Raw genomic sequence first — 24,692 nt, 5'->3', positions numbered from 1 at the left:
GATTGTTGCTTTTAGTAGTTTCCTTATGAATAAGTTAACTAAACCTTTGAAATGTGTCCAGTATCTATTTGCATGAAAACTAGGTTTTTAACATTCTGAGAATTAAACCTTGACCCCAGTTTCAGAATCCGTGAGCAAGCAGGATGTGGGGATGTGGTGCTCAGAAGCGAGGTCTGGGCTGCAGGTGCTAATTTGGGGGCTTTTTTGCTCGACGGAGTGGGTGAAGTCCCTGGGGAGTGGGTGAGATCCCTGGGGAGGGGGTGAGATCCCCAGAGAGAGTGAGTGAGATCCCCAGAGAGAATGGGTGGAGATCCCCGGAGAGAGTGGGTGAGATCCCTGGGGAGTGGGGAAGAGTGCCTGGAGGAGGCTGTAGAGTGGGAAGAGAAGGCGGTCTCAGGCTGAACCCTCAGGAACGTCAACATTTAAGGGATAGGGAGAGGAGGGTTTACCAAGACAACCAGAAGGATGGCTAGAGAGGTAGAAGGGAAACCGAGTGTTCTGTCCTGAAGCCCAGAGAAGAGTGGTTCAGGAGGTCAGGCAGAACCAGAACTGGAAGTGCCCATTGGGCTTATGCACATGGAGGTCCTTGTTGACCGCCCAGCTGTGGGCATTTTTTGGGGTAGGGGGCAGATTTGAGAGTGGATGGGAGGAGAGGAAGGGGAGAAGGAAAAGCCTGACTGTGAAGGAGAGGGGAGTGATGTGGGTCCAGAGGGGGGATTTTTAAAAGGTGAGTCCGCTGGCCCCTGGACACTCAGTACTAAAGTCACTCCTAAGGTTCACCCTTCAGCCAAAGATTGGACAGGCCCGTGAAACAATTAATACACATAGTTCAACCACATATAGGAGACTAAATGGGCACACTGGCCCAGGGGCAAGGACAGGAAGGCAAGAGGGGCAGGAAAGCTGGACAAATGGAAATGGGGAACCCAAGGTCAAGAAGGGGAGAGTGTTGACATGTCACAGGGTTGACAACCAATGTCACAAAACAATATGTGTATTAATTGTTGAACAAGAAACTAATTTGCTCTGTAAACCTTCACCTAAAGCACAAAAAAAAAAAAAAAAAAAAAAAAATAGTTGGGTCCACAGTGGAGGTTCCCCAACCTGGCTGTGGCTCAAAACCACCTTAAAAACCCAGCTGCTGTCTAGTGGATTCCTGGCGACTCCATGTGTGTCCAAGTAGAACTGTGCTCCATAGGGTTTTCAATGGCTGATTTTTTTGAAATAGATCACCAGGCCTTGCTTTCAAGGTGCCTCTGGTGGACACCAACCTTTTGGTTAGCAGCTGAGCTCGTTAACCACTTGCACCCCCTGGGGACTCCAAAAAACCAAAAAAAAAAAAAAAAACCAAACCTGTTGCTGTGAAGTTGATTCTGACTTGTGGCGGCCCTGTGGGACGTAGTAGAACTGTCCCACAGGGTTTCCGAGGAGTGGCTGGTGGATTTGAACTGCTGACCTTTTGGTTAGCAGCTGAACTCTTTACCACTGCACCGCCAGGGGACTCCAAGGCAACAGTTCGTTTTTTTTTAAGGTGGTTTTGGGGACTCCAAAACCACCTTAAAAAAGAGTAAACTACTGCCTTTGAGTTGATTCTGACTCATGGCAACCCCGTGTGTCATACATAGAGTAGAACTGAGCTCCATGGGATTTTCTTGTCTATAATCTTTAAGGTAGCAGATTGCTAGGCTGCTGGGTGGGTTTGAGCCACCAGCCTTTCGATTAGTAGCTGAGTGTGCAGAGCTTTTGTGCCACCCAGGGACCTTAAAACCACCTTAAACCCCAAACAAAACCAAACCCCAAACCTACTGCAGTGGATTCTGACTTAGCAACCCTATAGGACAGAGGAGAACTGCCCCATAGGGTTTCCAAGGAGCGGCTTGTGGATTCAAACTGCTCACCTTTTGGTTAGCAGTCAAAGGCTTAATCACTGTGCCACCAGGGCTCCAGAGCCACCTTAAGGGGATGTAAACTATAGAAAATTGACTTCCTGGGCCCCCAGATCCTCAAGATGATTTCTTTCAAGAATAAGACCCAGAATCCGTAGCTCCTAAAAGCCTTATCGGTAGAGCTGTTGTGCAGCTACAAAACCAGTAGATATATAAGCTGACAGCACTCGTTTTACTTGGCAAACGGTGTTTTGCCAGCCAGCATCGCTGCTTTTGACCGAGAGGTCTGGCGTAGGTTCTGCCTGCAGCACTGCTTGGCCTGAGTACGTGTGGTTTTTGCTTTTCTCTGAAGGGATCTGGGGAATCACTGGCATTCAGGTAGCAGAGGAAAAACGGGTCAAGTTGCCATCGCAGCTCTTTTCAGTTGCTGCTTCCTCAGTAGCTAGACTGGAAGGAAGGGACAGCAGGTGTGCTAGTCTCCTGGGTCTTGTTCTGGGTGGAGCTAGAGGGAGTGGGAGAAGCTGGAGGGATAGCAGCGAGAACTATAGAACACGGAATCTGCTCAGAAGACCTTGGTCCAAGCCATGGCTCTGCCTCCTACAGCTGGACCTTAGTGCAGTCCCTTCACTTTGCGCCTCAGCATTCTCACCTCTAAAGTGAGGATAGTACCACCTCCTGCAGAGATTGTTTAGAGCACTGTTTCCAACTTTTTTGCTGCAACCCATGTAATTACAATTGTACATTACAACCCGGTACATATGCACGTTGGAGCCGCTAACCAAAACCAAACCAAACCCTTTGCTGTTGGGTTGATTCCAACTCACAGTGACCCTATAGGGCAGAGTAGAACTGCCCCATAGAGTTTCTGAGGAACACCTGGTGGATTCGAACTGCCGACCTTTTGGTTAGCAGCCATAGCTCTTAACCACTTTGCCACCAGGGTTTCCGTTGGAGCTGCTGGGTAGTGTAGATGGTTAACATGCTCCGCTGCTAACCGAAAGGGTGGAGGTTTGAATCCACCCAGAGGCACCTCAGAAGAAAGGCCTGGAGATCTACTTCCAAAAAATCAGCCACTGAAAACCCTATGGAGCGCTGTTTTACTCTGACACACATGGGATCCCGTAAGTTGGAGTCACTATATAAATATATGTAACAGATATAAACATATATACATAAATATAACTTATGTAAACATTTCACTGAAAACACACTGATGGTTTCTATATAATCTCATTTTAAAAAAAAAAAACTGCTGGTGGCAACCCACTGAGTTGATTTTATGACTTGGCTCTTGGGGTGAGACCCGAAGGGTGGAAAATGCTGGTTTAGACTCTCAGCTTTAGAGGATCAAGAGAGGTAATGTGTGTGAAAGCACGCACGCACACCATAGGTCCTGAGCACTTGAGTTGTTATTTTCTTATCAATTGAGCTTTGAGGTGCAGCTGGATTTCCGGAGTGGGAGTTTGCCTGCTTTTCCTGCCTAGCTGCCACCTAGTTCACGATTCCCTCTATCAGCCCTTCCTGCTGGCACACCAGGCTGGTGGTGACCCAAAGCCCTCTTGGCACTGGAAGAGGTTTTCCAAAACATTAAAAGCTTTAGGGACTTAAGTCCTGGGTAAATGTACTGCAATTTGAGGATAAGAAAACCTGTTTTTATAAGCTCCCCAATCAGTTGGCCTGTCTTGAATTGGCCCTTGGTAACTGCCACGTTTGTGATATGGGGAATACAGGGAAGAAAACATGGTACCATGTAGCCTCAAATATAAGGTGTGGCATGTAAAGGAAGAAAAGTATAAAAAATGCAGCTGGTCTTGTATTTTCAGAGGAGCAAGCAGTAATATCAGGTGTGGAATCTGTCTCCTTTATGCCCGGACTTGGGTGTCTGGCAGACATGGGTTTGAGTCACAACTTTCTGACTTACCAGCTGGGTGACCTTCAGCAAGTTTCTTAACTCCTCCTAGCGTCAGTTTCCATATCTATAAAATGGGTATAATAAAAGTACCTACTTCATGCGCTTGCCCTGATAATTAAATTAGATAATCATGAAAAGTGCTTAGTCTGATGCTGGACATGCAGTAAACCCTCTGCTTTCAGGTGTTATTAACGTGGGCTGGTCCTGGGTCCTGGGTTTTGGAATTAAAGAGTCCTCTCAGGTTCCTTCCCTTGCCAAGTGCTTCCCATTCCTTCTTTCTCTAGAGCACATTTAACTCCCACGGCTGCGCTAGCCAAGGGTTCCACATCCCATGGCCGGTCCCCCCACCTCGCTCTCACACATGCGCACACACACGAATGTGCACACATAGTATCACTCAAGGTGCTCATTTTTATTTTGAAGGCTAGTGGATAGACTTTTGAACATGGGGAAGCATCAGTGGTGAAGTCCCCAAACTTGACTGGAGGGTAAACCTTTTCTTCACATCATTTTTTGTGAGGAGTGGTGTTTAGCCATGGTAGTTTGGTGGGTGACAAATGCTTCAATTTTGGCCTTTTAAGGAGCATAAATTATGCTTATTTTAACATTACTGTTCTTTTGTACACCCCGTGTCATCAAAGCCATTCTACAAGTACTTACTACTATGCGTTGTGTGCAAAGTACTTTGCAGATTCTGCATAATACTTGGTATAAAAAAAATGCAGTGCCAGTGAGTGGAGGTGCAGACAGCCCTGCTGAAGGTTAAGAAGGGCAGATGAACACTATTTAAGGAGTTCCTGGGGTGTTGCAAACGGTTGAGTGCTCAGCTATTAACTGAAAGGCTGGAGGTTCAAATCTACCCAGAAGTGCCTTGGAAGAAAGGCCTAGCAGTCTGCTTCTGAATAATCACAGCCATTGAAAACCCTATGGGGCACAGTTCTACTCTGACACACATGGGAATTGACTGGACGGCAACTGATTTACTGATTTACATGGGAAAGTGCCAAATGAGCACTTGCTGGATGTGTAGGGCATCCAAAGTCCTATGGAAGAGCTGGGGGCAGTATTTGGTTGTGTTCTGGGCACCTCTCTTTTTTCTTCCCTTTTTAGGCCAAGTTTTTTTTTCCTAACTTCTTATTTTGAAATACTTTCAGACTCACAGCAGAGTTGCAAGAAGAGTCCAAAGAATTCCCGCATGCCCTTTACCCAGATTGCAGAAATCCTAGCATTTTATCACATTTGTTTTATCGTATCTCCCTTTATATATGTAAAGTTTACAGTGCTGATGCTCCTTTCCCCTAAATACTTCAGTATTTCCTAAAATGCAAGGACGTACTGTTACATAACCACAGTACAGTAATCAAAATCAGGAAAGTAACATTTGGTTTAGGATCCAGTCCAGAATCACATGCTGTGTTTAGTTGTCATGTCTCTTTGTTGTTGTTGCTGGTTCCCTTTGAGTCAGCCTGACTCATGGCAGCCCCACGCACAATGGAACGAAAAACTGCCTGGTGATCTGTTGCAGATCAGACTCTTGTGATCCATAGGGTTTTCACTGGCTCATTTTCAGAAGTAGATCTCCAGGCCTTTCTTCCTAGTCGGTCTTAGTCTAGAGGCTCCGCTGAAACCTGTTCAGCATCATAGCAACACACAGACCTCCACTGACTGACAGGCAATGGCTGTTCATGAGGTGCATTGGCCAGGAATGGAACCCGGGTCTCACACATGGAAGGCGAGAATTCTACCACAAAAACACCACTACCCCTGGCATGTCTCTAACCCACTGTCGTTGAGTCAATTTCAACTCGTAGCGACCGTATAGAGTTTCCAAGGCTGAAATCTTTACAGGGGCAGACTGCCACATCTTTCTCCTGCAGAGCAGCTGGTTCTAACTGCTGACCTTTTGGTTAGCAGCCTGGTACTTTAACCACTGTGCCAACAGGGCTCCCTCATGTCTCTAGTCTCCCTTAATCTGGAACAGTTCCTTCATCTTTCTTTGTCTTTTGTGACCTTGATGATTTTGAAGGATGTCTTTCAACTTGGTTTTGTGATTCTGTTTCCTTTCAATGCATTATATCAGGAGCCACTTGATGTCAATTTGACCCATTAGTGGTGGTGGTCGCTGTGATCCCGTACTTGAGGGGCGTCTGCCAGACCTCTCCACTATAAACTTACTATTTTCTTGTGGGGAGATACGTTGAGACAATTATTTTCATGATGGTGGCCAAATGGTGGTAAATTTTTTCTTTAAATATTTGAGTAGGACGTGCTTATTATGGCAAGTTAGAAAAATAAGGGAAGAATAAAAACTGCCCAAGGACAAAGCCTTACTTTGGTGCATTTTCTTCCAGTTTTCTTCTGGGCATAATTTTGTTTGCCGATAGTTGTGATCATATCATGTAATATTTTGAATTCTACTTCTTAAAAGTTAACATTAATACATAAATGTTTTTGCATTGTACAGTCTTTAAAAAGCTTATTTGAATGGCTATATTATTTTATTGAGTGGTTTAATTTATAGGCTCATTCTCCTGCTGTTGGATGTTTAAGTTGTTTGCAATTTACAATTTTTTGTTGACAATTTTTGACTGTAGGACTGTGTGAGTCACATCTTTGTCAAAACCCCTGCTGATTTCCTCAGGATAGATTCCCAACACTGGAACTACTAATTCAGAGAGCATAAATACTTGATACTTGATAAATTGGGCCAAAAAACTTTCTAAAAGAAACGCCCTAGTTTAGGGTTTTGCCAGCACTGTATGAGAGCTGGGCATCATATTTTAAGAGAATCACTAATGGTGTTTCTCACCCCCTCTTCTTCTTCATCTTTCTTTTAACTGCAGCCCACCAGACAAGATTTCTGTTGAGATCAGTCTCCTGTGTTTTGAATTATGAAAGCATAGACATTTATTTTCGAAAATAAATGATAGCATACATTACGTACTACTTTTCTCAAGCTATAACACCTTTGTTCCCCAACATTGGGATATGCTCTGAGAATCACTGAGAGTGGCTGTGTCTAGGAAAGATTGTTCAGGATAGGGAGGGATTTGAGTCACACATGAGGAATTGGGGTCTTTTGCTTAGCGAATCCTAAGAGATGTGCACTTTGAACTTTATGATCCTGGAGCTGATACAAGATGAAGTGGATAGGCTGGAGGACATGGACTTCTATAGATTAACATTTAGTTCTCGTAGCCTTCTGGGTCCACTTGAGTTGAGCAGCCTCAGGAGATTGTGAGTCCTCAGCAGTTGAGGGCTTTACTCAGAGGCTGGAGATGGCCCCTGAGGAATTTTAAGAGGATTTCTGTGTTGGAGAAACCGACTAGCCCAACTCAAACCTTCTGTGAATTGCAAGGGATGTCCTGGCCTCCTGGTCTCCTCCAGTGGTTCCCTTACTGGAAAAGGGCTGAGAAAGTAGGGAAACTAGAGGGTTGCTAGCTCATTTTCCTTCAGTTGCGAGTAGCTGTCACCAGGTGACCAAGACACCTGATAACAGTGAAAACTTGGGAAACTGGGAACTCTGTCCCTTCCCTCGTAAACAGTTTATCTAAAGTAAAATACACGGTTTGGTGCCATAACCCCCGTAACCTGTTGCCGTTGAGTCGATTCCAACTAAGCGACCCTATAGGACAGAGTAGAACTGCCCTTTAGGGTTTCCAAGGAGAGGCTGGTGGATTCAAACTGCTGACCTTTTAGTTAGCAGTCGAGCTGTTAACCACCACACCACCAGGGTGCCTTAAAACTAAGACCAAATCCATTGCCGTCGAATCGATAAATATCCCAACTGGAGCAGACGTTAATAAGTCTTTCTAGATAAAGCTTTGTTCCAGCAGATACTCAATGTCTATTTGCATGTGTACCAGAAAACCCAGAATGATAGTGCCTTTAAAAGGTGGTTTATTTCACTCATGTAGAAGCCTGGGGAGGGATGTTCCAGTATATCCCTCTATGGTGCCAAGGACCCAGGTACCTTCTGTCTTATTATTTCACATCTTTAGCAAGTGCTTTCTCCTCATTGTTCCAAGGTGGTTGCTTGAGTTCCAGCTATCATGTCCAAATTCCAGCTGGCAGGAAGGAGAAGGGGACTAAGAGGAACCATTCAGATATCTATTAGGGACAGTTCCTGACAGTTGCCATTTAACGCTTCTGCTTACATTCTAGGGCTGAAACTTAGTCACATGGCCATACTTGCTGCAAGGGAGGCTGGGAGATGTGGCTTTTATTTGGGTGCCGATGTGCCTAGGGAAAATTGGCAGTTTCTTCACAAGGTGTAATTACCTCACAACACTGCTCTGATAATGCTCGTGAAAGTAGACTTACCAATGTTACATTGAAAAGGACTTTGGAAATCACTTTCAGCCCCTGTATTTCACAAAAGAGGAAACTGAGACTTGGAGAAAGAGAGATGGCTTGTCCAAGGTCACGCAGACAGTAAATACCAAAGCCAGGACAAAACTCAGGTTTCTGACTCCAAGTACAGTGCTCTTTCCACCAGGCCTGGTGCTGGAAGTTCTCAGCCAGTGTGAGTTCTCCGACCTTGGGTTCGGGCCCTCATCTGTTTTTAACCTTTTCCCTGGATCCCTTTTCTACCAGCTTCATAAGAGTCTGGACTTTTAGATTCTGACATTTCAAAGCCGTTTTGAGCAAAATGTGGGTTAAACTGCATTAAATAGGTTTCTTCACAGCTCCCAACATCAGAAGGGTGTCTTTTTTTCTGGTGGCAGAGCTAGAAAGGTTGAGTCCCACCCCCACCCTTTTTCCTAAATGTTAAACTTCTGTCCCCAAATCCTCCTCCTTTAGCAAGCTGCTTTTACGTAATTGAATCTCTCTGGCCTCACGATCTGGAGTGAATAGTAAATCTGTAATGACAGATAGCTCTGTCCAAGATAGAGAATGTGAGGGTGCTGGCTCACGCCCTGGAGATGGTGGAGCTTTTTAAAGCTGAGGCTGTAATGTGGCGAGGACTGTTCCCCCGATTATTCTCCAGAATTGTACGGCCCTTTATCTCTTCGGAGCCCTGGTGTTGCAGTGATTAAGCCTTCGACTGCTAACCAAAAGGTTAGCAGTTCGAATCCACCAGCCACTCCTTGGAAACCCTGTGGGTCAGTTCTACTCTGTCCTGTAGGGTTGCTATGAGTCGGAATTGACTCGAAGGCAATGGGCCAGTGGGTTTATCTCTTTCGTCTGGTGGTGATGGTGAGTGGGTGCCACCCTCATTAGGTGACATTAAGTGAATGAGGAGATAGGTGAGAATGAGATTGGAAGGAGCTCAGATTCCTGTACACAGTCTCTGATTAAGACTAGGTCTGGGCTCACTGGGGTCCCGGGGCAGTGCAAGGAGCCGTGGTGGCACAGTGGTTAAGCACTTAGCTGCTAAGTAAAAGGCGTCGGTTTGAACTCAAGAGCCACTCTGCGGGAGGAACATGTGGCAGTCTGCTTCCATAAAGATTTACAGTCTTGGAAGCCTTATAGGGCAGTTCTACTCTGTCCTACAGGCTCACAGTGAGTCGGAATCAACTCCATGGCAATGGGTTTGGGTGGTGGAAATGATTAATGTGCCTAGCTGCTAACCAAAAGGTTGGAGGTCTGAGCCCACCCAGAGGTGCCTTGGAAGAAAAGCCTGGTCATCTACCTCTGAATAAGCAGCCATTGAAAACCCTGCAGAGTGCAGTTCTAGTCTGACACACATGGGGTTGCCATGAGTTGGAGTCAATGCCACGGCAACTGGTAATGAATGAGTTAATTGCCACATTTAGGATTTGGGCTCATTTCTTCATGCTTTTGGCCCCAAGGCTCTGAGAACCCTGACAGACCACAGGGTGCCCCAGCCGGGAGACCTGAGTTCTAGTCCTGGCTCTGCTACTTACCTGCTGTGTGACCTTGAGTAAGTAATTTAATCTCTCTGAGCCTCACTTTCCTCATCTGTTGTTGTTGCTACCTGCCAGTGAGTCACCCATCAACTCATGGTGACCCCATGCACCATAGAATGAAATGCTGCCTGGTCCTGCGCCATCCCTAGGATCGGTTGGGGATTGGACCGTTGTGATCCGTAGAGTTTTCATTGATAGATTTTTGTAAGTAGATCTCCAGGCCTTTCTTCCTAGCCTGGCTTAGTCTGGAAGCTCCACTGAAACCTGTTCAGCATCATAGCATCCTCATCTGTAGGATGAGGCTCATACCCACTCATTGGATTATTGTGAGGAGTAAAGGAGTTGACGAGTATGAAACCTGGGAAGAGCATTCTAAATGTGCTGGCTGACCTCTTGGTCTGGGTTGCTGTACAGATGGGTGATTATCCCAGGTTTTACGATGCTGAATGTGTGTACATATGCATTCCTTCCTGCCTGGACCTGCTGTTTTGCCTGATTGCAGACTGAGCCCTGGAGAGGAAGAGGTGGCCCCCGTTTTACTATTGTACTTGCTTTATTTTGATTTGTCTCACTAATAATGCTAATAGAGATAATTACAATTATTACGACTTCTGTGTGCCAGCATTGTCTTAGGTTTGTTATGTACTCCCCCACCCCATTTCATCCCCAGCCAACCGCGCCAGCTGGCGTTAGCATTATCCTCTCCATTTCTCAGATAGGGAAGTGGCACTCTGAGAGGTCTAGTGACCCGCTTTGCTAGTAACATCTTGCTTCAAGTGGTGGTGCCTGGATTTGACCCCAGGACTGTCTGACTCCAAGGCGGGTGCTCTTTCCATGGTGTGAAGAGGTTAGAAGGCTGCAAAGGGAGGAGATGAGAGTGGGTGTCTAAGCTGATTGCTGTTCATCAGGCAGGCCCTGATATGGGCAGGCACCTGATCCAGGAGCACTGCGGGGAGTCGGAAGGTGAGGAGAGAGCCCAGTCGCCTCCTTCTCACTGCCTCCAGCTGCGGTGGGCATGCCTGTTGGAGGGTAAAGGTGAGGACCCTGTGCCAGCCCTGTGGTGCTGGGCTCTGAAGAGGACCTAGGAGGAGGAGGTGCTGGGGCTCTGACGGGGAGGGGCCTTGGCTGTCTGATGCAGGCAGAATCTGGCTTTCAAAGAACCTGTTGCTGTTGAGTTGATTCTGACTCACAGCGACTCTATAGGACAGAGTAGAACTGCCCAATAGGGTTTCCAAGGCTGTAAATCTTTATGGATGCAGACTACCACACCTTTCTCCCGCAGAACGGCTGGTAGCTTTGAACAGCCAACCTTTTGGTTAGCAGCCGAGTGTTTAACCACTGCGCCACCTGGGCTCCCCATCCTGGCTTTAGGGGTCTTTATTCCTCGGCCAGTTTAGATCCACCAGGCGCTCCTTGGAAACTCTATGGAGCAGTTCTACTCCGTCCTATAGAGTCCTATGAGTTGGAATCAACTTGACAGCAACGGGTTTTTAATGGGTATTCCTCAGCCACAGCAAAGTGGGAGGCCGACTTTCCCAGCAGTGTTCTGCGCTGCGCTGCACCAGGGGAATGTTTTATGTGTCCCAGCGCTGCCAACGGGTGTGCTCAGCCCTGGTGTAAATACTGTTAAAATCGAGGGTTGGTGTGAGCAGAAAGAAAGCAATTTATGGAAGGTCAGAAGGAGTTTGCATGGTGAACAAAGGGGATTTTTTTCCTCTTCTACCTCCAAAGTGATTGACTTAGAATTTAAAGAGCGTGCCAAGCCCAGGAACAATACCACAGCTGCCTTGAAGCATGGCTCCTGTTGGCAGTGCTTCTCAAACACTGCCCTTTCCCCCCGAGGGCTTGACAAAGAAGTAGATGGTTTGTGCATCGTTAACATTGTTATTGTTGTTATCAAGGTTTGTGGGTTGTGACTTATGAAGTCTGCAGGAAGGCTCTTGGCAAGGTGATCCAGGGCTCGCTGGAGCTGCCTCTTAAGGAAAAGGAAGGAGCGTGTGCCTTAGAAAGGTTAAAACAGCCTGGAGTGGAGGAGAAAGGAGAATGCTAAGTGGCTGGAGGAAAATCCCCTTGGGCTGAAGGGGAGGGAGAAAAGGGCCTCCTTCTTGGCCGCCTCTGCCGTTGGTAGCTAAGGTGAGGGTCTGTCTGAGGCCAGACACAAAGGGACGTTTCTTCCTTCCCCCTTCCATCTAGAAGATGCTAAGCCTTTGGACACCTTCTCTGAACAACTTCTCCCCTAACTCCCCTTGGATTTCGCTATCCTGATTATTTTTCCTCTCTCAAATGTTTCAATGCTGCCTCTCCAGGCAAATCCTGCTTCCCCTGTGTCCACAAACATCCTCATGGACAGTTCATCCTCCGGAACCTGCTATCCCTGCCTTTCTTCTACCTTTTGTCACCTCAGCTCCTCACACACGCGCTGAATGCTTTCTATCCTTCCCTGTCTCCTCAGCAGTCCGGCTCCCAGCCCCCACCGAGCTACTGGAACTCCCTCAGAACGTCCCTGGGGACTTTGCCACAACACTCTCCGCGGATGTTTCTTTGTAAGTGTCTCCTCCCTGGCCTGTGTTGACACAGCGCTTCCCACCTTCTCCTTTCCCACCTTCCTTCAGTTCTTCCTCCTTGACTGAGGATGTTCCCAGGAAAAGTGCTGTGCTCAGCCCTCTTTTCTTTCCCCCTCTGAGCTCCTGCCCTTAGAGACTTTGTTTGGCTTCATGGCTTCACTCTCCAGCCTGGACGACACCTTATTGTCCATGTGTCCAAAACATGAGCCTCTTATCATCTTCTGCAAAATGAGAGAAAGGCCTGTTCTGTTGCCGCCTCTTCTCGGTTCTTCCATTTCTGGCGATTGTTCCATCTCTCAGCCCAGAATCCTTGCACGCACTTAGGGTGTTCTCTCGTCCTACATTGGTTACATATGAATAGTCATTGCCTTCTGCTTTTTCCCTCGGAGGCTCTTGGATTGACCCATTTCTCCCCACCGGGCAGCCACCCAGCTGGCCCCTCTACCTCCAGCCTCCCTGGTTGCTGCCCAGTCTGAGGTCATGGCCAGATTAGTCCCTAAAATACCACTGTCATTCTGCTGCTCCCCTGCCAGCAGGTCCCCGGTGCTTCCCACCGATGCTCCTGTTTGCTTCCTGCAGCAGACCAGGCCCTTGAGCCAGGCTTTCACAGCCCCCTGGGCTGACCCCATCGACTTCTCCCACTGTGTTCAGCCCAGGCCCTCCCTGCACTGTGGTCTGCCAGGTGCTCCCTTCTGGGTCTCGGAGCACGCTCCTGGAGGGTGACTTCTGCAAGGGTCAGGAGTGAGGGAACAAATGTGATTTGTCATGTTTGTTTGTTGCACAAACATTTACTGAGAGCTTCCAGTGGACCCTGGGCTGTGCAAACAGTTTGCTGTCAGCTGCTAACCTAAAGGTTGGCGGTGGGCCCCACCCAGCAGTGCCACGGAAGCAAATCCTGGCAATCTGCTTCTATAAAGACTATAGCCAAGAAAACCCTATGGAGCAGTTCTACTCTGTAACACACAGGCTCACCATGAGTCGAAATTGACTCAACAGCAATGGGGTGTTTTGGGGTTTCCAATGGCCTAGGCCCATACTGGGCTCTGCCCTCAGAGGTCTTAGTCTGGGGGGTCAGGGGGAGGTGGAGAGGAGACAGACCTTCTGTAAAGAGTTCTAAATCTGGCCCCATTTAAGCCCCAGCTTCATGCCGCGTGGTGGTTTTCCAGCGAAGTCAGTTTGCTCAGTGTATTTCTGCTTGAGCTTCTCTGCAGTGTGAGGGTAAACCCTGGGTCAGAGGCTTTGGTGGCTGGCTGAGAAGTGGTTTGGTTTAACCTGAGAGTGGCCTTGGGTTAGAGGATCTGCAGAACTGACTGAGTGTTACCGGAAGGAAGCTGCGGTTATGCCACGAGACTTGGCTCCTGTGGTTTCTCCGGTAGACACGTTCCTGTCCCTGCAGCTGCTCAGTGAGGGAGCGTGGGGCTAGCCCGCCCTCCCTCCTTCGTTCTCCCTCTCCCCAGTGCCAGAACCCTAGGTGCCTGCCAGTCTCAGGAGGGGCTGGGCTACAGGTCAGTGGCTGGGCAAGGGCCGCTGTTTTCCTTCACTGGCCAGATTATCTGGGGATTTAAAACAGAGCAGCATGTCATTGTGTTTTTCAAACAGATTCTTTTTTTTTTTCCCCTTTTAATCATGTGCACTGAGCAATGGACTTTTTAGTCTGAAGTTCAGTGGCTCATGGGAGCAGTAGAATAACATGTCATAATAAAGTGGAATGAGGTTTTTGGTGAGATCTCGAGGTGGTCTGCATAAGGACTGTCCGTGCCCAGGCATTGTACACAGCTCTGGCAGGCAGGCCTCTGGCAGGTGAGATGAAAGAGTAATAATTCTTCAACCCCTCCTCCTGGACGGTTTTACCCTGGGAGAAGGAACCTTTCAATTCCAATATGGCAGATTATGTTTAGAAGCATTAGAGTATGGTCATGATTCTGTCTTCTACTCTATTCTACTTTTCTACTCTGCTCTGGAAATAATGCTGTATATTATATATTAAAGTAATGATGCATTTGGAGTGCTTCATGATTTATAAAGCATGCTCAGTAAGTTGGCCCATTCCATCCTCACAGCAATCCCGTGAGGGAGGCATTATTATCTCCATGTCAGATGTGAGATACTAAGCTCTAAAGTGTGAGTGATGTTGCCTAGGCATCTTAGCTATTGAATGGTCGAGCTCAGACTCAACTCCATGCTTCTGGCTACTAAGAGAGCATAGAATCAGAGTTAGAGAGACTGGGGTTCAAATTCTGACCCTGCTGCTTATTAGCTGTGTAACTTTGGTCAGATTAATTTATTTTTTAATTTCTCTGGCAGAAATGTAAACTTCTTTAAATATGATCAAGCATATCATATAATCGACCCAAAAAGACCAAACCAAACCAATTGCCGTTGAGTTGATTCTGACTCATAGCAACCCTATAGAACAGAGTAGAGTTGCCCCATAGGGTTTCCAAGGAGCAGCTGATGGATTCGAATTGCCAACCTTTTGGTTAGCGGCCAAGCTCTTAAGTACCGTGCCACCAGGGCTCCATATAATCTACAGTTGCCTCTTTCTGCCGGCCACATTCCTCTAGAGCTGCCTGTCCTTGCTGTCCTCTGGGCTCATTGTTTTGTTGGCTGCTGCACAGTTGTTGTCCGGGGATGTCTCTTCACCATCAACACGGTAATTCTCTTTGCCTCTCCTCTGTTGGAGCCTGTGTCTCCTAATTTCCATGTCTTTCTCAATTTTTATTTAGTTCCATGTTTTGGTAGAACGTGTGTTCCAGTAGCATCCTGAGGAAGGGTGTATTCAAGTTAAATTCTACACATGTGAAGTTGTTATTCCATTTGAGTAAATCTTTTTTCACAGTTGATGGATAGTTTGGCTGGTTATAGAACTCCAGTTGGAAATCCTGTTTCTTAAGAATTATGAAGGCAATGCTTCATTGTCTTCTGGTGTTGCTGTGAGAAGCCTGATGCCAGTCCTGACTCTTGATCCTTTGTATGCGGTGTATTTTTCTTTTTGAAACTTTTAGGATCTCCTCTTTGTCACAAGTATTCTGAAAATTCTTAGCGGTGTATTTTGGTGATGCCCTTTCAACTGGAAACTCATATCCTTCAGTTCTGGGAAATTCTCTTGAATTCTTTCTTTGATAATTTCTTTTCCTCTGTTTTCTTCTTTCTGGAACTCCTTTAATTGCCTTTTGCACTCAATGGATCTATTCCTCTTAATTTTCTTGTCTTTTTTCTCCTGTTTTTTAATATTTTTTAATTTCTTCATCTTTTTGTTTTATTTTCTAGGATATACGTATATATATATATATTTCCAATTCTACTTCCAATCCTATTGAATATTTTTTAAAAACTCTGTTTATTTTGCTGTTGTTGAGAATATATACAGCAAAACATACACCAATTCAACAGTTTCTTCATGTACCGTTTAGTGACATTGATTACATTCTTCGAGTTGTGCAACCATTCTCACCCTCCTTTTCTGAGTTGCTACTCTTCCACTAACATAAATCCACTGCCCCTAAGGTTCCTGTTTAATCCTTCGAGTTGCTGTTATCAATTTAATCCCACATAGATAGTTCTTAAAAGAGCATAATGCTCAAGGAAGACATTTTTTACTAGATAAGCTATTTTAAGAAGACTTCAGGGGGTATATTTGGTTTACGGTTTAAAGATTATCTCAGGGCAGTAGTTTCAGGGCTTCATCCAACCTTCATGGCTCTAGGAAGTCATGAGAATTAGAAACTCTATTCTGCATTTTCCCCTTTTGATCAGGATTCTTGTATAGAATCTTTGATCAAAATGTTCAGTAATGGTAGCCAGGCACCGTCCAGTTCTTCTGTTCTCATGGCAAAGGAGGCAGTTGTTCATGAAGGCAATTAGCCACACATTCCACATTCTTGTCCTTTTCCTGACTCTCCTTCTTCCTTTGTTGCTCCAGGCGAATAGAGACCAATTTTGCCTTGGATGGCCACTTGCATGCTTTTCAGACCCCAGGCACTACGCAAGGAACTGGGAGGTAGAACAGAAGCACTAAACGTGTTATTAGGCCAATTAACTGGGATGTCCCATGAAACCATGGCCCTAAACCTCCAAACCACAGGACCAAATCTCATGAGGTTTTTGGTTGTACATAAGCAGCCTCAACAGCTACTTTTTTTTTTTTTTTGGTTGTTGTAAATATATCTGTCACACAACTTTTGCCAATTCAGTTTTTTACAGGTGTACAACTTAGTGACAGCAATTATAATAATCGGCTGTGCAACCCTACCCTTAATCAATGCAATATTTCCATCACTGTTAACCACCCCCCCTTGCCACTGGTAATTTCTAATAAACTTTGTTCTCTCTCTATATGCCTTTTCTTGTCTTTTTATATAAGCGAGGTTATATAAGATTTGTCCTTTTGTGATTGACTCATTTCACTCAGCATAATGTCTTCCAGCTTCATCCATATTGTAGCATGTATCAAGACTTTATTTCTCCTACTGGCTGAGTAGTATTCCATTGTATGTATGTACCACATTTTGTTTATCCATTCATCTGTTGATGGGCATTTAGGTTGTTTCCACCATTTGGCTATTGTGAATAGTGAAGCAATGAACATTGGTGTACAAGTTTCTGTTTGCGTCTCTGCTTTCAAGTCTTTTGCGTACATAGCTAGGAGTGGAATTGCTGGTCATATGGAAGTTCTATTTTTTATTTTTTGAGGAATCCCCACATTGTTTTCCAGAACAGCTGTACCATTTTGCGTTCCCACCAGCAATGGATAAGGGTTTCAATTTCCCCACATCTTCGCCAACATTTGTTATTTTTTTTCTTTTTTTTTAATCTTAGCCATCCTAGTGGGAGTGAAATGGTATCTCATTGTGGTTTTGATTTGCTTCTCTCTGATGGCTAATGACGTTTGAGCATCTTTTCATGTGTTTGGTAGCCATTTGAATGTCCTCTTTGGTGAAATGTCTATTCAAGTCCTTTGCCCGTTTTATGATTGTTAAGTCTACTGGATTTTTTAATTTCTGTGATGGTTTTTCTTTCCAAGAGTTCTTCCTGATTCTCTGTTCACTTTTTATATAGCATCCTATTCTTGTTTTATGGATGTACAGTTTTATTTGTTTGAGAATAGTGATTATGATTATTGTCATTTTCTTCTGTTCTCTTTATTTTTTTTTAAGTTTTATCTTGCCATTGGTTTGTCTTAGTCTCTGCCTTCATGTTGAGGCTTTACTCAGATATCTGTTGAACCTTGGTTATCTGCCTGTGCAAGGCACTAGCGCATGGATTGGAGACTGTGAGGGTGGAGAGGGGTGGAGGGTAACTCACAGTGCATATCTGAGTGGAAACTCAGCTGTTTCTTTGGAGGATCTCCAAATCACTGTCTTTTGGTTTAATATTGTGCTCCTCAATTCCCCCCCACCCCCAGAAGAATTCTCTAATCTCCTGCCTGGGGGAATAAGACTGGCAGGCAGCATTCTGGAAAAGGGAAGGGAACTGCTAGAGACTTGGGGGGATGGGCGATCTCAATGTTTAGTTTGTAGACTTTCCCTTAATCTATGTTTTTGGTAAGGTCCACACTCCCACCCTCTGCCTGGTGTCTTATCAGCAGAGCTTTTCTTATGCAGTCTTTCCATGTAGTAGCCCTCTTGCTTTTGCCAGGTGGGCGAGGGGCTGTTGCCTAGCAGCCTGGGCTGGAGGAAGTGGTCTGCTGTGTGACTGCTCCTTATGCAGACTTTTGACCACCCCCTGCTTTCAGCCTCACCCCTTGTCCTGCCTGCAGATGTGCCTGGTGCCTCCAGTCCCATTCATCTGGTGATGAATTGGTTCTCTGGTGACAGTTGGCTCACTTCTTGCTGAATTGCCCCCTAAGATCACTTGGCTGAGCGGGAAAACCTGAAAACCTCTCACTTATCCATTTCCATCCTATACATTAAGGGATGATCTTACTTCTCTGTGGCTTTTGTGTTTTGGTGCTTCTAGGTGGGGTGGAGTTTTCTCGCTGCTCCGGTGCACGGCACTTGGGTTAAGTGTAGAATACAGACATTGATTGACCTCCCAGGAAGCTCGCGATCGAGTGGGTGACCAGTAGGTCTGAGTGGCGTGTTTCTATGCGAATGCAGTCCAGGCAGCATTAGAAAATGCATGAAGAGAAAGGGTAGGTTGAAGATCAAGAATGGGCTGGAAGTGTCCATAAAGGTCCCTGGGTGACAGAAACAGTTTGCACTTGCCTACTAACCTGGTGGTGCAGTGGTTAAGAACTCGGCTACTAACCAAAAGATCAGCACTTCAAATCCACCAGCCGCTCCTTGGAAACCCTATGGGGCAGTTCTGCTCTGTCCTACAGGGTCACTAGGAGTGGGAATCGACTCGACGGCAACGGGTTTGGTTTTTGGTTTGTTAACTGAAAGGTTGGCGGTTCGAACCTCCCAGCGACACTGAAAGAAAGGCCTGGCAATCTGCTTCTGTAAAGATTACAGCCAAGAAAACTCTGTGGAGCAGTTCTGCTCTGTAACACATGGGATCGTCATGAGTCAGAATCAACTCGACACAAGGGGTTTGGTTTTTTGGGAGGGAAGGGTCCCTGGAGGAGGCAACTTGGAGGGGGAATGAGGTGAAAAGGTAGGTGTAGTGTCCTGATTGTTTCCAGTTTGGGGCCGTGAACACTCATGTACAGGCTTTGTGTAGATGTCAGTTTCTTTTCTCTGGGGTAAAAGCTCGAGGGTGCGATTGCTGGCTTAAATGGTAAGTGTACTGTAGCTTTTTAAGAAACCGCCAAACTATCTTCCAGCGTTTACATTCCCACCAGCAGTGTAAGAGAGATCCAGTTTCTCTGCATCCTCACCAGCATTTGGTATTGTCACTTTTTATGTTAGCTGTTCTAATAGGTGTGTCGTGATATCTCATTGCGGTCTAAATTTGCATTTTCCTAATGGTTGACGGTATTGAATAATTTTTCATGTGCTTATTTGCCATTTGTATATCATCTTTAGTGAAATGTCTCTTCATATCTTTTCCCATTTTCTAATTGGATTGTTCATTTTTAGTGTTGACTTTTGAGAGTTCTCAGTGTATAGTAGATACTAGTCCTGTGTCAGGTATGTGGTTTAAAAATATTTCCTCCCAGTCCGTATGTAGCTTGTCTGTTTCATCCTCTTAGCAGGATCTTTCACAGAACAATTTAAAAAATTTTGATACAGTCCACTATATCGATTTTTTTTCTATATTTTGATATAAGGTTTGTATTTGGTACCCTGGTGGCACAGTGGTTAAGAGCTTGGCTACTAACCAAAAGGTCGGCAGTTCAGATTCACCAGCCGCTCCTTGGAAATCCTGTGGGGCAGTTCTACTCTGTCCTGTAGGGTCGCTATGAGTTGGAATCGATTTGATGGCAACGGGTTTGGTTTTTTTAGTGTCATGAGAAGGGTTGGCTTGCCCTTATCACTCTGAAGTAAAACATGCTCCTGGCAGCGCATCTGTGGGCATCTGGTCTTCCTCGGGCCTGGCCAGGACTCAGGACTCATGGTCCTTGGCTCCTTGATCCCCAGATGGTCCTGCCGACGTGGCTGTCCTCCGCAAAGGTCTCCCCACTCATCGAGAGAGTCTCTGACCACAAGGACTTGAAAAAACTTCTCAGGACCCGGAATAATGTACTGGTGCTTTACTCCAAGTCAGGTGAGTGTCCCCTGCTGGCCTGGGATCAGAAGGTACAAGACGGAGTGGGCAGGAGGGAGGGGGGAAGGGGGCACACAGGTGGGAGGCGAGAGACCTTAGGACCCAACACCACTCAGCGAGGGTCCAGGGGATGTGGAGGTTGTCAGCTCTCCTCAGAAGACAGGGCAGAGGCACGTAGGGGCGTTAGTTCCGGACCGCCCTGTCTCCCTTCCTCTTCCTGCCCTGCAGTGCCCAGCACAGAACGAGGCCCCTCAGGCTGCTGACTGAGCTGACCAATCCCTTGCCAGCTGACTTGGTCCCAGGCATGGGGGCACTCATCTGGGCTGGCAGGCCTGCCCGGGCCGCACCTGCCCTGCTCTGGGGTAAGACATGAGCCTGAACTTGTAGGCCCCAAGCTCCAGGCATGGCGGCTTCACTGAGGAGGGAAGCAGCGGCCTGCCTGTCTTCTGACCTTGAGGCTGGCAAGGGGATAGCGGATGGAGCGAGGTTTGCTCAGCTCTTGGCAGCGATGTTGGGGAATGGTAGACGTCTGACTCGGTTGATGTTGTTCCAGCAGAGTTAAGTGTTTTTCGCTGCTCCTCAGGATGCCAAGTTTTTGGTGCCCCTGGAGAAGCGGCAGCCAGTGGCTGGGCCACTTCTGGGCGCAGCTCTGCCTGGCAGTCCGTCCTTGACACTCATTGGCACTCTGTCTGATGGATGTTCTGGACATGCGGCCCTCCTGAAGCCACATCCTCCAGGCATCCCTGGCATGTGGCTCCTCTTGTCACCACTTGCTGCTCCCTCCTCCCGCGGGCCTAGCACACACTCACTGAGTTATTGTTGTTGGAGCCCAGCATGTGGCTGGCATTTCTGTGCTGTCTGGCATTGGGGAAACCAAGGCAAGGGAGAAGCAGAGTTCCCTGAGGCCTGGGCCATAGGGCATTGAATAACGTGGCTTGCCTCCTTGGATGCTTCTGGAACTGGGGTGGTTGTTAGTGAAGGAACACGCCCAGTTCCTTCTCTGGGGAAGGCCCTGTTATAAAAGCTCATCATCTTAAAAGGACTTTACATGAGACTTTTAGGATACAGTCTCAGTTACTCAGTTGCCATGAGGTAGGCGGTGCGGTTGTTAGGTTTCTAAATGAGGGAATGGAAGCTCAGAGAGAATAACTGGCTATTTGAGGTCCACCAGCCAGTAGATGGTAGAGATAGTCCACTATGGCACCTCTGTATCCTACAGTGGAAAGGTAAGGACAGGTGTGTGATAAGAAGAAATGTATGCCTTCTGCAGTGATGGACAGGCTCTGAGATGGGGCTGAGGCCAGGAAAGCATTATGGGAAGTTAGAGAGCGGGAAGGTGGGGACTCTTGCTTGATACCTGCGTGGGACCTGAGTGGTACAAATGGTTAATGTGCTCCGTTAATGTGGTTAATGCACTCAGCTGCTAACCGAAAGGTGGGAGGTTCAGGTCCACCCAGAGGCACCTCGGGAGAAAGGCCTGGTGATCTACTTCTGAAAAATCAGCCATTAAAAACCCTATATAGCACAGTTCTACTCTGACACACATGGGGCCACTATGAGTGGGAATCGAGTTGATGGCAACTGGTTTTGCAGGGTAGGAGATGGCCCCTAGCAGGAAGCAGGGCCTGAGGGTCTGCTCTGTCTTCTCCCCTCACCCAACCTGGGCCTTGTTTGGTGGAGACGTGGCGCTCCTCGCACCTCCCACTTACAGTGCTCCTACTTGCTTTGGGTTGCAAGGTGGTGGCCGTGGAGATGATCTTACCTTCCTGCCTCCTTGCCCTCACCTGCTGCATGAGATGCGTGACCTTCAAGGGGTTTTGAGAGCAGCACAGTAACTGGATTTTCTTCCCTCCCTCCAGCCTTCCAAGCAGTGCCTCCCTTTCTATTGCTGTAGGGTGGAGTGAGGGAAGGGGTCCTTACATTGCTCCACTTCTGTGTTCCCTCTCCCCGCTCCCCAGAGCCCAGCAGGAGCAGAGTGACTGTGGCCTTTCCCACCTCAGCTGCCCGCTCTGCTCCGGTTCCCCAGGTGGTAGTTTCCTGGGACTGCCCCTTTGGGAGACTCCACGTGTGCCTCTTGGACGACGCTTTTTGTTTGCTCCTGTGAATGGCTCAGCGTGCTTTGTGTTCACACACGGCTATCTGTTCATCATCCACACCAGAAGGGGAGGTCGGTGGTGGCACGAAATTCAGAGATCATTTCTGTTTGGCTGTGGAGTGTCTGATATGGCTTTCTGGTGGGCGAGGGCAACAGATTCCTCCTCCCAACAGTGTGTGGCTGGCAGGCTTTGCAGGCAAGCTCCTGGGTATCACGGTAGAGGATGGTGACCTGGAGCCTGCTGGGTGTGGACATCAGACACTCACCACAACCAGTCTGCAAGGGGATCAGAGCAGGTTGTCAGTACTTAAATCCTGGCCACAGGGGCTCTCTCCCCAAGAACCTTCCCTTCCACAGTGGTATCAAGGTGCTGTGCCCAGACCTCTGGACCAATGGCAGACTCCTGCTTTCTTGTGTTCACTTCATCCTACCCCATGGCATAGCCTGCATTCCTGCAACAACCCCAGAGGTACTGTCCGGGCTGCCGCATCCCTCTGTGGCTTCCCGAAAAGTGGGCTGTGGAATGTGCACTGGGTGCACTTGGCATTGGTCCGTGGGAGACTAGTGTCATGTATACACCTCATTCAATTACCAAGGTCAAGCCGAGCTCCAGGATCAGCGTGTGTTGCTCTAGTAACGGAGGGACCTGGTCCCTGCCCTCGTCAGCTCCCAGGTGGGGAGTCAGGACGGACGAGCACGGAGTTTGCAAGATTGTTTCCTTGTTATAGAATTGTAATCGTTTGGTTATAGAATTTTCAAAACTTGTCTCAGAAAGATAATGAGTCCGAGATTCTCCTGGGAGTTGAGAATCTGGCTGAGAGATTTTGCAAGAGTAAGGCTTGAGGCGTGGCTTAAAGGAGGGCGAGCTGGGGACTCTGTCTGAGACGAGCTTGGCTGTTCTTGCAGACATGCACGCTGACACTGTTGATTACGGGGACAGTATTTTATTTATTTATATTTTTTATTTTTTCCCATACAAAAATTTATACATACATTGTTATGTGACTGTAATTGCTCTCCCCATACTGTGACAGCACACTCCTCCTTTTCACCCCTGATTTCCCATGTCCATTCAACCAGCTCCTAACCCTCTCTGCCTTCTCATCTCACCTCCGGACAGAAGCTGCCCGTTTAGTTTCCTGTACCTACCTGAGCTAAGAGGCACACTCCTCACAAGTGTCACTTTATGTCCCACAGTCCAGACCAATCCCTGTCTGAAGAGTTGGCCTCGGAAATTGTTCTAGTTCTGGACTGATAGAGAATCCAGGGGCCATGCTTTCTGGGGTTCCTGCAGTCTCAGTCAGACCATTAAGTCTGGTCTTCTTACTAGAATTTGAGTTCTGCACGCCACCTTTCTCCTGCTCCATCCGGGACTCTGTTGTGTTCCCTGTCAGGGCGGTCATTGGTGGTAGCCGGGCACCATCTAGCTCTTCTGGTCTCAGGGTGATGAAGTCTCTGGTTTATGGGGCCCTTTCTGTCTCTTGAGCTAATACTTTCCTTGTGTCTTTGGTGTTCTTCATTCTCCTTCACTCCAGGTGGTTGGGACCAATTAATGCATCTTAGATGGCTGCTTGCAAGCTTTTAAGACCCCAGATGCCACTCACCAAAGTAGGATGCAGAACATTTTCTTAATAAGCTTTGTTTTTCCAGTTGACCTAGCTGGGGGACAGGTATTTTAAATGGCGCCCAAGACCTCTTCACCCACGCCACCCCCTTCCCTGGGATTGGTCTCCATGCTTTTTGCATCTGAGAGAAGACCGTGGAGGTGGCTGTGGGTGTGCTTGGGCATATATGTTTAATTCTTTCTTTTTCTTTTCCAGAGGCAGCAGCGGAAAATCACCTCAGGTTATTGTCCACTGTGGCCCAGGCAGTGAAAGGACAAGGCACCATCTGCTGGGTAGACTGTGGGTATGTGCTGGGGCGTGGTGGCTGGTGGGGCAGGAGGTATTTGGGGCCTTTGCTCGGTGGGGCCGGGAATTGTCCCCAGATAAATACCCTGAGAGAGAGGACATGATGGAGAGATTGTTTCAGAACAGTCCCCCTAGTAGCACTGCCAGGCCACCTCTGGACTGGAGAAGGGGGACTCTGACCCTCCCTCCCTGTCTTCCTAGCTGACTCTTTTCTTCCGTTCTCCGCAGTGCTTTCCCTTTTCTCTACTGTCCTGCGTCACTTTATTTTGTCTTCCCAGTGGGAGCGGGAGAGTGGAGATTCCCCTCCCTGTTTTATAGAGGGGACTTGATGCCTGGAGAGGCAAGGGGAAATTTCAGGGTCACCCTGTGGGCTCATGGTGGGTCTGGAGCAAGAGCCGTGGGCTTTACCTCCCTGCCCAGGTTGTTACTACTAGTGGTCCCTGCTGCCTGCAGTGTGGAGGTGGTGGAATGCACTGCTTGGCCTGACTTGCTGCTTTGGGGTCAGTCTTGGACAGGTGGCTTAGCTCCCTGTGCCCTTCCCCATCTCTCCTCTGACCTATGTGCTCAGCACACCACTCCACGCATCCTGATGCCCTGGCCTTCCTCCCTCCTGGCCTCCCTCCTCCCTCCCTCCCTCCCGGCCTCCCTCTTTCCTCTGGCCTCCCTCCTCCCTCTGGCCTCCCTTCTTTCTCTTGACCTCCCTGCTTCCTCTTGGCCTCCCTCCTCCCTTCTGGCCTCCTTTTTTCCTCCTGACCTCCCTGCTCCCTCTCGGCTTCCCTTCCTCCCTCTGGCCTCCCTTCTC

At 47.5% G+C, this 24,692-nt stretch overlaps 1 protein-coding gene across 3 annotated transcripts in view; it reads left to right on the top strand.

Annotated features, from left to right (window-relative positions):
• The window catches only part of PDIA5 (protein disulfide isomerase family A member 5), a 124,350-nt gene that overhangs the window by 9,812 nt on the left and 89,846 nt on the right, over positions 1-24,692 (top strand). For 2 of the 3 annotated variants that reach the window (XM_004373622.2, XM_023728799.1), the window contains exons 1-3: positions 11,958-12,214; positions 19,759-19,885; positions 23,801-23,888. In XM_004373622.2, the coding sequence (XP_004373679.2) occupies positions 12,095-12,214; positions 19,759-19,885; positions 23,801-23,888 (335 nt within the window). In that variant the 5' untranslated portion in view covers positions 11,958-12,094. Of the gene's footprint in view, positions 1-11,957; positions 12,215-19,758; positions 19,886-23,800; positions 23,889-24,692 lie in introns of those variants that run through there. The other variant, XM_023728800.1, reaches the window with a different exon arrangement.

Source organism: Trichechus manatus, unplaced genomic scaffold, assembly GCF_000243295.1.
Source record: "Trichechus manatus latirostris isolate Lorelei unplaced genomic scaffold, TriManLat1.0 scaffold00026, whole genome shotgun sequence".
In the NCBI taxonomy this organism is placed as follows: domain Eukaryota; kingdom Metazoa; phylum Chordata; class Mammalia; order Sirenia; family Trichechidae; genus Trichechus; species Trichechus manatus.
This window is presented reverse-complemented; position numbering and strand designations above follow the sequence as displayed.